The 12,931-nt window shown below is 42.8% G+C and overlaps 1 protein-coding gene across 1 annotated transcript in view; it reads left to right on the top strand.

Annotated features, from left to right (window-relative positions):
* Window positions 1-9,154: 9,154 nt before the first annotated feature.
* The window catches only part of LOC104270869 (neurogenic locus notch homolog protein 2-like), a gene marked incomplete at both ends in the record, with an annotated part of 44,758 nt that continues 40,981 nt past the window's right edge, over window positions 9,155-12,931 (top strand). Inside the window, one exon of the mRNA XM_009865354.1 lies at window positions 9,155-9,236. Within this exon, the coding sequence (XP_009863656.1) occupies window positions 9,155-9,236 (82 nt within the window). The remainder of the gene's footprint in view (window positions 9,237-12,931) is intronic.

Genomic DNA, 12,931 nt, shown 5'->3' with positions numbered 1-12,931 from the left:
CGCGCGGAAAGAATTCCTGCGTATCCCCTTCCTCGGGTCGTTAATCAGTTGGGGCGTGAAGAAGCCATGTGTGTGCATCTGAAGAAACTGCTGCTTTTTGTCACCGTTCCCTGTTACGCGTTGGCATCTGCAGGATGTTTTACAGCCGGGCTGGGGAGCGCGGTCCGCAGCCGTAACTGGTGGGTTCCGATGGGTTTCGTGCCTCTCCCTGCTCCGAGAGGAGAGCATGTGTGGCCTCACGGGGTGTTAAAGCTAGGAAGGATGAGCAGTCGTTGATTACTTAGGTGACTTCTCATTCCTCCTCCTTTTTTTGCTCCCGAGAGGCCGGATCGCTCTTCAGATGACTTGGGAACAGCACAGCCATGGGAGAAAGTGGTAGTGGCTGTTGGTTAGTGTGTGACTGAGTGAGACGCTAATAAATGGAGCAATTTTTGTTCTTTGGTCTGGTTAGGAGCGGAAGCTGGTATCTGCAGAATTTTGACCACTGCTACCATCTTGGATGCAGACTAGTCGGGTTAATATCTGTTCCAACTTTGAAATGATTATTGTTTTTCTCCTAGGAGAAATGTTGGTTGTTTGGTTTGGTTTGTTTTTTCTTTTTCTCCTAGTAACTCCCTCCGAAATCTGGCCTACATAGTTTTACGAAAATGTTGCAAGAAGATAGAGTCAAAAAAGCTGTTTCCTCAAAGTGTTTTGTCCCAGTTTCCTCAAAAGGGGCTGGAAAAGTAAAGGATCTTTCAAGAGTAGGTGTCTTACAAGTTCACAAATATGTTTTCTTGGTAGAGTAGAGGTGTGGTACGTAGTAGGACTGTTATTTGTGGAAATGGCTTATGCAGTCCAGTAAGACAGCAAAATACTATTTTTAAATTTTTTTTCTTTTTTTTGCAAAGACTGAGTGTCATGTCCATGTAGTTAAACCATAGGTTTTTACCAGCAGCTTATCCCCTCATTGCTAGCCCTTCCAGTTTCTTCCCTGACAGGAAGAAACTGTGGTATCATTGGTTGTCACTTGTCTGGGTATGGATACCTGCTGGGCTGGTCGAGGTCCTCCCAGGATTTAGAAGCTTTTGGCATTGTGGGTGAAATCCCTTCAAACGAAGGCTGGTTGTCAAGACATGACAAATCTAGGCTGAAAAAAAAAGACTCCTGTGGTTCATGAGATACTGACCTGCATCTGGTTCTTGGGAGTGGGAGCTGCGGCTTGAATTAATGGGAAAGGGAAAGATGAAGTCATCGAAAGGGTATTTTCAGGTGCACATTCATCACTGTCTTGATGCTCTTGTGCAAGAGAGGGCAGGTATCTGATGTCAGCCCTCTTGGTCAATAAATAGGAGGCTCCTGGATGCACTAAGCGCTATGGTTTGGACTGCTCAACTCTGCCTCATCATGCAAGCCCAATGGTGCAGCAACTTGCTTTTCCAGTTGAGCCGTTGTTTAGTTTTGCAAAAGGCTGCGGTTGGAGTTGCAGTAAGCTGGGGTGGGGCAGCAGCACCTGTGCTTTTGGTGAGGATACTCTCCTGGTAATTGCTGTGAACGATTTGCTCCTCTTCTGATCAGACAGCAATGGGCGAAACAGGAATCCTCACTAGTAAAGCCTCCCCTAATTACACGTGGTCATTATTAGCACTTCGGCTTTGCCAAGCCCAGTTTCACCAGGTTGCTGTTGGCCATCAGCCCGTATTTCTGGGAGGCTGCAATAGATTTTTTTTTTTTTAATCCAGAGTAGCACAAAGGCAGTGCCTTGCTGTGGACTGCTGTTTGAGATCTTTACTGTTGAAATGGCAAAACTTTTGAGGACTTCAGGTAACGCTGACGGTGCTGGCCTGCTTGATGTGGATTTGCTTACAGAAGAGCAGGTTTTACTTGATCTTCGGAGGGTGTTACTGCCTATCAGAATTTGTTCTTATCAAAGATGCTGATTTAGACTTTCAAAAGGGACCGTGATGAGAATCTGGCTAACTTGCATCGTTTCCCTCGAGGCATCACTTAGTCAGATTAGAAATCCGTGAAGCTCCTCTTGCTGACGTTCTCAGGACTCAAATCCTTGGGAAAAGAGAACTTATGCCTCTGGTGGCATTTGGCATCCGAATCTCTTACAATGGATGGGTTGGGCTTTTGTGTCAGCTTTTGCAGCTCTTTTCCTCCCTCCCTTATTCTAGATGTCTTGCTGCTGTTGCAATAAGTGGATATTTCTCTTTCATGTGCTCTGGTCCTGTTCAGCTTCCCGTTTTCACTAAAGGTATCTGTGCTGTGAGAGGGAGCGCGTGGCTGGCGTTAGAACCCGGGGCAAGGAGCAGGTGAAGGAGCAGCGGGAGGACTCTGCAGGCCTATTTCTTCTGGGCTTGAGAACTTTACTTAACAGCAAAACCAGTCACTGTAACTTCAGATGCAACATCGTTTCCTTTAAGTTTGTGCTCTTGGCTAATGACTGCCAAGCCAAGAGATGCTACAGTAATTATCAATTCTCACCCCTCCTTTGGGACACCTTAAGGAAATGTCATCCGTGTTGGGGGAAAAAACCAGCTTCCTCAGGCATCTGTGTTAAAAAGTCTTTTTGTAGTTACAGTCTTAGTTTCTATGAATTCACTCTGAAATCATCTTGCCAACTGAAGGCAAGTTCTCAGTGCCCCTCCAGAAGAAACGCTGCTTGTATCATTCTAAACACGGTCATCTGAGAGCTGCAGAAATAACCCTTCGTTCTGTTTAGAAAATAGTTTGTTCCTAGGGCACATGTCCTTTTTTTAGACTGCTGCAAGGATGAAAAAAGAGCTTTGTATCTCAAAATGGCACGGGCGTCTGCTGTTTGTTCCGTGCGGCGAGTCTTCATCTCGTCTCGCTGACATCACCCTGGGCGGCCGCGGAAGCCCCGCTCAGCACAAGTCGCAGGCTCGCATCTCTGCGCAGGCAAACACGCTCACTGTTCAAGTTAATAAAGATTTAGTGCTGGAGAATGATCGAAGGCTTTGGAGAAGACGAGAGCATGGCTCCTGACTGCCAGATTGCCATGGAAACACCAGTACCTCTTCAGCTCTTTAATTACCTTCCTTACATTTTTTTGTGTTGAAAACCTTTTTTTTTTTCTTAACATTGCTTTACATTGCAGTTGTGGATTTTAGGCATTTTGGCTTGGTTTGAAAAACTGAAAATAGAGGACGGCAGGGAGCAGTAGCTGTGTAAGCGAGTAGAGAATATGGTGTCTGGCAGACTTGCGTATTGTATGGCAAGTTCATTCTGAATTCTGTGTATATTATAATTTGAGCTTTTATCGGTAGGTTTTCAACAGGAATGGTGTCATGTGAACCGCATCTAGCTGCGACTGCTAGAAATAAGTCCTCCTGCAGCTTCCCAGGCATAAGACCCTGAAGACTCAAAGATTTCAACTCTTAAGTGTGGATTTACACAACGGTTCCCGGCTCTGTTCCTAGGAGGGCCAGTTAGTAGGTTTTGCTAATTCTTAGACATTTGGAGGAGAGATTTGAAAGAGATGATGGCAGGGCATGCAGTTTTGTGTGTCAGATTTGCTGTTTGCACTCTCAAAATTCACATAAACCTGATGAATTTCCAAAGCAAAACTACTTCTTATAGGCTTGTTCTTCTAAAATCCACTTTCGTTTTTTCTTTTTTTTTTTTTTAATGCTTGTCTTACAAAGCCTAGAAAAGCTAGTGAAGAAGTTTAGACATTGGGTTTTCCCTCCCAAAAGGTACGGGACATTGGCTGAGTGCCCTTCACACTCTTCTGAGCTCTGCTCAGCTTCTCACTTGATGAGCCTTGCATTATCCAATTGATTTCAGGCTTTTGTGTGTAAAAACAGTAGAGATGTCTTAATAATCCAATTAAAGCATTTTTACTTTACAGATGATGTCTGTGCCTCATAGACAAGCTTTGTCCTTAACAACCACTCTCTGTGAAGTGCGAACTGTTAAGCTTGTTTAAATTCCCCAAACGTTAACGTTTTCAAAATCTGAGGTGAATATAAGGCTTTATCACTTTTTCACGGTAAAGATTTTTACTAGTTTGCTTCCTCCTGCTCCATGTGGCTGCTATGGGGCAGTCTGTTCTTAAGAAAAGAAGGAAAAGCTATTTTTGTATTTTCAGCTAGCCCTTACTTACTAGTGGGTTCTTCCATGGTACATAATCTGACTGGCACTGTAATCTGTTGAGGTTAGTAAATAGTGTAATTAGTTATCACTGCCTTGTGGTTTTCTTCCAAAATTTGGTTATCTCTGTGTCTGTGTGTGCACTGCTGCTTATTCCTTACCAGCTTTTTTCAGCAGCTGTTCGTGTGCTGTGGAAGAATTTTGTCCCGTTCTGCACATTGAGGACTGACCAATCCTCTCCCAGAGTCGCGCCTCATGTTTCAGTATTTTCTTTTTTTTTTTTTTTTTCCCCCTTATGCTCTGTTTTTCCTGAAGAGAATCAGGAGCTGGAATTTGAGCCCCCTTGATTTGTAGCATAGCTGGAGTTTCTGGCCATGCTGATGGTCATCCTGTTCAGAGCTGATCCACCTCTGGCAAGCAGCCTGAGCTCGCGTATGGATTCTTCATGTGTCCTCTGTTGCTGCTGTCTGAGGGCTTTAGATCCTTAGTCCTCCTTTTTCTTCATATATGATGGGTAATTCAGTTGAAATGACAGGCTATTTCTCAGGAATGTCAGCCAAGACACAAAATCCACTGACTACTTAAAGATTATTGGAGCCTGTTTTGTCCTTTAGTTTTCTTTCTAGTCTCTAATGGGGCTTTTAGCCTGACTTGTCTTCTGTGTTCAGGTAGGTTGTTTTCTACCTTCTCCCACAAGAGAGTTTTTGAACCTATGGGCAAGTTTCAGCCAAATATGACAGAGGTCTAGGTCCTTTAAAAGATACTGAGTTTCTATGAACTTAATGGAAAATTTATGGATAGAGAGAAGAGAGAGACCCATATAGCATCGTCGCAAGGAGACAGCCGTACCAGCAGCTCGTACTTTGCATTTTTATTTCTGCTTGACTTTTTCTGAACTTGTGGGTGAGTTTATTGGTATTACTTTCCTTTTTGTATTTACAACAAAGCCCTTCCTAATTTTCTCTGGTTATGGCTATTTCCCTATAGCGGTCTTCCCTCGTAAAAGCTGAGCTCTGACACAGTTTCTGGTCTTAATCCTTCACTGTTTCTTTTAATTTTCTAGCCTAGGAAGCATCTGAATTTATAGTGGGAAGATAAGTATAGAAACTAAATCACAACTACCAGATCATCTTGACACTCTAAAAGAACAATGAGGCAGAAACACAACTTTTTTCCTTTTTTTTTTTTTTTTTTTCCCTCTGAGATTTGCTTTAACTGTCTCCTCAGCCAAAGAAAGATTAAATCTGGATGAAGTTTGGTTGGTTAAGTATGAGCTTTTGTGGATTTGGATGTTAAGAATTGCAGCAATTCCTATAGTGTTGCTGTGAGTAAAGCTTTCTGCTTGTGCTCCTTTTACAGCAGCGCCGACCTGATTTTCCCTCTGGCCTTGGAAAATAGTCCTAGTAGGCTAGTTAAAGGTCAGGTTAGGATTTGTTTCTAAATGCAGGCCTGTGCAAGGGTTTGTGTGGGCTATAGGCTGAGTGGGATAGCTGCTAACATTTGTTCTTGCATGCATTTGGAGCCCTCATCGGAGAACTTTCAAACTTGGCTATGATGCCCACTAGAAATTGGGTGCTTCTTTCACAAAGCCAGTCTTTCGATAATTGTGGGATGTCTTCCCAATATTTCCATAATATACCCCAAAGGACTGATTAAAAAAAAATACGTCACGAGGTAGTTCATACATTAAGAAGGAAAGAAAAAAAGAAAAGCTGTAGGATTTCCCCTTGAAGACCTGCTGGCACACTGGAGCGAGCCCTCCACTCCCAGGAGTACGAGGACTTGAAACGCCACTGCTTATGCTTTGTCTGGGCTAACCCAACTTCTGATAGTCTTGGTGGTTTTGGCAAGCTAGAGAGAGTCCAAAAGGCCAAAAAGTAATTCACTGTTGCTCGATTTTTGAACAGCAGAAAACTGTCAAAAGCAACCTGTTGAACTCAAAGCCTTGACCTCATGCTGCTGCTATCTACGCCTTGTAGAAAACTGGCTGTATTCTCAAGGCAAGGGTGTCTTCTCTTGGGCTGTACACCCCAAAGCATTTCCAGTTAACACGATGGATGGAGCAAAACATGTTTTAGGCTGGCTGAGGCAGAAGGTGAAGTTCCTGATACTGTTAACTCTTGAGCACAACACGGCAGAGTAGCAGGAAAGCATCTTTTTTGAAGTGAGTCATGTTGAATGCCTTGATTTTTGCCTGTGTTGTGAAATTGTTAAAGGTATCATGAAATACAGGAAGACCGTGCTTTGTGCACAGAAATGCTGATTTTACTGTGAGAACTCTAGTCTTCAATTTCCCTTGTGATTTCTTTTTTAAAGAGAAGGAGTCACGTTACTTTTTAATACTCATTTTAATATAGCATACGGTTACATTTACATTCACTTCAGCTTTGGTTACGTTTCAATGTATTTCTATTCAGCCTATTTTAATCTTAAGCCAAAAAAGTACAAAAGGGACTTTTTGCTTTTGTTTTCTTAGCTTCTTTCACTTTTGAATTACTATATACAAACTATATTTTTAGCTGCCTGCATTGCCCCACATACCGTATGTCTCTGTTCAAGAACTCTAAGGACTAGCAGTAGTTTAATGACCTGCTAAACAGCAGTTCAAGGCAGGAATAATTTGTCAAAAGCCAGGAGAAAATTAATCATTACTTTGCTAAAGCCTCTCTGCCGTGTCTGTATTTGGCGCGCAACAAGCTGAACAGGAGTCACTGATTCGGTTCCTTACTGCGACCCCGAAAGCCGTCACCCTCTTCTTCCCCTCCGTGCGGTTGTGCTGGGAGGTGTTTTTGGCCAAGTGCTAGTTAAGCTTTTACTATGTGGGTTACAAAATCAACTGGCTGCTCAGTTCTCTCTGGGGACGTGGGTACTCGAAGAGATTACAAAATTGTGTTTGAAAGCATGGGCACAAAAGAAATAATCCTCTGAGTATTTGCTTCACTGGCTTGATCGGTGTGAAAAGAATGAAAAAATTCAAGGTACTGAGATGAGAATACCAAGTCTGCTTCCCTTCCCGGTTCTCTGAAATGGGGTGAGGCTGATTTTAACCTTCATTTTCCTGGAGTAGCGTAGGTGGTAAGAGAATTCCGAATCCCTACGGGTCCTTTTGCAGTTTCTCTTGAACGCAGCGTGACTGAACTGTGCTAACTGGAGCTAATCTTTGCTGTGAAAACAAGCTGCTGGAGTGTTAGACAGAAGCAGATGAAGTTTGGGAGTCAAAGCCTCGTGGGCGATGCGTTTAAATGGGATAAAAATTGTCAGACAGGTGCAAATCAGTGTAAGCGTTTTTGACCTCTGTGGAGAGGAATGCCATGCAAAATCCGTGTTAATATTTCTGTTGCTTAGTAACCCTGACCTCAGGGGTTATCTGAAAGGGGCTCAGAGTGGAATTTTGTTCATTTCCTGAGAGCTCTGCAGAAGCAGCGCAATCTGAGTGCCCCTTTTTCAGATATCAAGTTAACAGAAACAGGCATACTCGTATTGTGGGAAATATTGGTAATTTTCCTGGGCAGCTAGGATTAATTTAACTGTATCCTCTGTAGGGATTGCAAGTGTGAAATGCTCCTATAGTACCTCGTAGTCCATGTGACCTTTTTTATGTCACCCAGGGTTATTGAGAAATAACACTTCAAGCCCTGGATAGCAATGACTGGAGTCTGTTCCAAGTTGTCTAATTGCTGGACTGAATTTGGGCTGGTTTCAGAGAGACCTTAGTGGGACTGATGTGTTAACTCTTCTGTTTCTGAGCCCCGTTCCTCAGTAACCAGCATATAAGCTTTGGTGATGGTTTGAACCAGTTTTCCCTGATGCCCCTTGCTGGATTTGTATTGAAAATTTAATATCTGTTCAGGAGAGGAAAACCATTCTTATAACAGGCAACCTGCCCTACAACACCTGGGACGCCAGCAGGTATTTTAGGTAGTTGGATGTCATTGATGCCTCTAGGTGACTTGAAGATTCGCTAAATGCTTTCCCAAATGCCGTCAGGTTGTTGAAATAAGATACGAAAAAGCGCGAAGTGTGTGTGTTCGGGGGCCAGGAGTCAGAAATGGGGGCTGGGAGGAGCTTGTGACTTCTTGGCGTGTGGGTAAGTTTAGGATAGCACCCAGGCCTTCTGATTCTTGGAGCTTTATCCACTAGTTTGGTGCTATTCAAAAGATGGAATGGCTGAATTTTTGTGGCTCTAGAGTTCCCTCTGCTCTGTAAGATTTCTGTAGCTCTCACTCTTCTGGTCACTTCAGAAATAGCCCCAGAGTGCTGCTTCAGGTCCCCGTGAAGAGATGAGCACTTACCAGAGCTAGAGCTGGTGTGTTGCTTCCATCCGAAGGGGCCTCTCTAGAACTTCCAGTAGACTTGAATAAAAATCAGCCGGTCCTGAACCGTATCATACTTAATGCCTTCTAAAAACATAATACCGAAAATGTCAGGCTTGAGCTACAGAGTATCTGCTCCTTAGAAATACCAAAATCTTTGCGAAAATCTTCCCAAACGCAATGCGAACTGAAATCAGACAGCCACAGCAGTGATGATGTTGCAGCAAATTCTGGATTGCTAGAAAAGTCCAGCAGGTGAGGGATGGATTCCCCTATTTCAGTGCCAGGTGTCCCTAGAGATGGTATAAAAGATGGAAAGAATTTGAGACAAAATATTGTGAAAGAAGGCTTAGGAGTAATTGCCTTTTATTTCAGAGAATTCTAGTGCAAAATTTTCATGAAAAACTACTAAGTGGTGACACTTAACCCAAAATACACAAGTGCTGACACGAATGTCTTTGTAGTTTGCTGAAATTGCTGCATGCTTTGCTTTGAAAATCTACCTAAAAGAAATTCTGGAAACATTTAGTTGCCTGCTGAACGAATCTGTATTTGACTCTTCTTTCAGTCTGGGTCTTTTGATGCTGCCGGAGATTAAATTAAACTGTGTGATAGTGTCTTTGTCTTTGTTCCAGTTGTATAAAGTTTTCTACTTCAAGATTTTCATTCCCCACAATATGCTAACGAAGCTTTGACTTGACATGTATGGCTACTGATTTGACTGTTGTTTTCTTGTCTTTCAGCTTTGCAGTGCATGGATGATTCCAGGCCGTGTGTTAATGAGGGAAAGTGCATTCCATATCAAAACGGTACAGGATATTGCAAGTAAGTTGGTTTCATTTCTAATCAATTTAATTACCAGTCTTTTTCCCTTCAGGGTCCTAGCCAGAAAGGAAATGTGAGTTGTTAAGATTTTGTGTGCATTCAGCATGATGGTTTTAGCACAGTTGGTGTTTCTTGATAACGTGTTAGTTTTTAATGCGCTAGCTTTTTGTAACATAAGAAATCTGGAATTCTTGTTCAGGTTTGGATCTTGACGGTTTGATTCCTTTGCGGTAGGTTAGGAAGCGAGGCCAAAGCGATCATGGAGGTAAACTGTACCTTGCTTCCAGACCCACAGGTTAAGTTGGAACTTGCTCTCCCATCTCATAGCTTGCCTTACTTTATAGAGCTTCAGCCCCAGTTTGAATATCTTTATCAGGTTGTTCGGAGCCACTTGACGCTCCAAAGTGTTCCCTTCTGCGTGCTGGAGAGCAAGGAATATGTGGGAGTTGCAAAAACAAACTAACAGAAAACCCCAAATGAACACCCACATTTGTCTTTTATTTGAGTTTGGTAAGTGTCGACATCCACCTTCAGTAGTCGGTGCTGCCGTGTGGAAAGTTGATCAGCAGGAGCTTTAGTGGAGCGCGTGGTGTCTGGAGAATGATACCACATCTGTTTAAATGCAGTTCTCCTTTCCAACGGCAGTATTCGGTGTTTTTTGTTTTTTAAACTGAGGGATATTTTGCAAAAAAGACAGTCTCTTTTTTTGATAGGGTTAATTCACTGCAGCTGCAGTAAAATGGATTGGTTTTTAAACCTTGTTTATTTCATCAGTGCAAGTTGCACCATTTTCTAGCATGCTAAATCGCTCTTAATGCCAACATTTTTTAAATATTAGTGAATTTTGTCTTGTTGACTACTTAGCTTGGCTAACATACAGCTCTTCAGCCCTTCTCTACACATGCATCTTCCCTAGCCACAACTTGTAGTTCTTTCTATTAATGTGGTACGTAAAGCTTGATGTACTAAAATCGCACCTGTGACACACAGAGGGGAAGTCATAATCTAATTTGAGATTTTTCTCAGTTTCAAATCAATACCTGATGTGCAGAAGGGCCCTAGAAAGGCAAATATGTAACTTCTCATTCCCTGTTTTTGTTTTCAAATTTTTAACAATTACTACTTCCTAGTGTTTTCCTTTCTATGCCTTTATACTGCTGTCAACAGAAACAAGCTGCCCTTCTGGGAAAAAAAAAAAAGCTGGAACTTTTTATGCTTTTCACCTGTATTTTAAGACTGAAACAAGAAATTGTGTGGTATTAGTAGGTTTTTGACATGTGCTTACGCATGTTATTCTGGAGCCAAAGCATGTGGGTCGGGATGAAGGGGATAAAACAAGACTGGCATTGATGTTGGTGCTGCTTGTACCTCCCTGAGGATGTTTTCTCTGACTTGCATGTTCTCCTTAACTGTGTCTTGCACTGTGAAGAGAAAAAAAAAAAAAAAATAAAAAAATTAGTTGGTTCATCTGATTAACTTCTGTGAAGTATTTGTAGCGCAGCCCAGATCTTGACACGTTTCCCTTATCACAGTCACAGCTTTGACCACTCTTGCATTTTTTAAATTATTTTTTTTTATTTAGCCCACAGAGTTATTTTTAACTGTAATGTTGCCTTCTTCCTTTTTGTGCAGGCTTCTTGCAGGTCTTAAGCCAACTCTACTTCAAGTAACAGCTCAGTTCCTTTGCAGGTGCCGGAGTGATTGGGAAGGCTAACAGAGACCTGCATACAGAGATTAGTATATACAGAGATTAGTATATATCTGTTTTCTATTTCTGGTTCAAGAACTCTTCTTTTCTTCTTTTCTTTTCTTTTCTTTCCATTTTTTGTAAAGGAAGGAAAAAACCCCCAACCCCTCATTTGTGGAGACTACCTTTAGCAGCCTGATTCTTAGCATCCTGTTTTCGTTCTTTTTTTTTGTTGTTCTTTTATTTTTTTCTTTCCTCCACTATGAGGAACTCCGAATAGGGGAACTTTCTATCTGGTGTAGTAATCTAAATGACTTTCTGAAATTTTGATGGCTCTAAGAGTAGAAATGTTTTGTTCAGGAAACTCACCTTATTACTAAAGTGAGTGGCTTGGCTTCTAGCTCTGCAGGATCACTCACTGATGAGCTCAATCTCCACCCCTCCTACTTTTTTCAGGTTTGCTGCAGTACTTCCTCTGCTGGGCTATAAGTTATTATAACAGGCTCCCTTCCTCTTTCTGTACCTCCTCTCGGCCAAGTTGTTTGTTCTAGAGGGTGGTCAGTCCATCTAGTTAATCTTGCTGTCTGTAAGTACCTGCGCTGGAGATAATCCTGTGTGATGATTAAGACATGAGTAACGTAAGCACTGATAAGTTAAGCATCAAGATATTTGGCAAAGCATCTAGTCGAGATATTTGGCAAAGCATCTAGTCGAGATATTTGGCAAAGCAGCGAGAGCTTCGAGCTGAAACAGCTTTCTTTGTCAGAAAATCCCGTCGCATCTACTCCATTAAAAGGGACAGCTAGTTTTCTGCTAAGAAAACTTTATTCTGGTGCATCTGGCTTCTGTTATGGGAACAGCGATTGTGACCCTTGTAAGGAAATCGGAGTTGGATCTTTATCAGATCACTCTGGCGAGCGCCCTTTAAGTAGCTCTGTTCCCCTGGTGACGCTGCTGGCCTATGGCTGTCGTTTTGTGGCACTGTTTGATAGAGTTACTGACCTTCTTTGACCTTGATTTTATATTTAGAAAATTACACATTCCTGTGTTTGCGTCTTCCAAGGTCAGATTTTTTTTGTTGTTGTTTGAGAGTTCTTTCTGCACCCATGCAGTGACCGATGTGGGGAGGAGGCAGACCTTACTCCACAGAGTATGGCCATATCTGCAGTAGCAGTATGAAGGGGACCTGTCATTCTAAGCTTTCTGGGTTCTGCTTTGACAAAAGGCATTTTCAGTTTGGAGTTTGGCTTTTTTTTGGTTGCTGTTGTGGTTTCTTGGTTTTTGGGTTTTTTTTCCCTCAGCATCTCTGAGCAGCCTTTTGCACATTGAGGTGTTAAGCATGAAGGAGCCTTCTTGTGTGCAATCATGTCCAGCAGGGTAACAGCTTCTTGTTGCTTAATGCTAACTGGGCACATCACAGTAAAACGCTTTTTCTCTTCTTGCTGCTAGATGACTGGCCAAGAAGTGCTAGGAAGAGTCAGGGGGACAGTCCTCATAACCTGCTGTCTCTGTGCAGTTGCAGGCAGGCTGAGCAGGTGTGAAACCTGTTCCAAGGACAAGCAGAGCAGAGATTTTTGGCAAGGCAGTCCGCTGGTTTATGAGTGCCAGAGCCTGCTCTGCTGCTGGTACTTGGAGTGGGGCAGGGCCCTGAAGTGGAGGGCATCGCAACTGGTGTCCCCGTGCCCGGCAGCTCTGGCCTCTCCCAGCTTCTCTCCCCGGTGCCCTGGTGACAGGGAGCAGAAGCAAGACTGTGCCAGGGAGAGAAGCAGAAGTCAAAAAGGAAGGGAGTTGGGGTGCTCCAAGGTTTAGGGAAGAAACTGGGCTTTGCTGCTTCCCATGTATTGTAGGTTTTTAAGGTTGGATTTTTTGACCTTAGGACCATTGCATGTTTTTGCTGAGAAGGGGTATTGGTACCTATGTATTAACCAAAGGACTGATTTGACTGTAGTGTTTTTCGTTGGGTCCTGATGGTAAAAAAAAAGGGAAGAAAAAAAAAGTACAGTGGCAA

The sequence above is a fragment of the Apaloderma vittatum genome, unplaced genomic scaffold, assembly GCF_000703405.1.
Source record: "Apaloderma vittatum isolate BGI_N311 unplaced genomic scaffold, ASM70340v1 scaffold13512, whole genome shotgun sequence".
Classification (NCBI taxonomy): domain Eukaryota; kingdom Metazoa; phylum Chordata; class Aves; order Trogoniformes; family Trogonidae; genus Apaloderma; species Apaloderma vittatum.
Note: the sequence above shows the minus strand (reverse complement) of the source record. Positions and strands in the feature narration are given on the sequence as shown.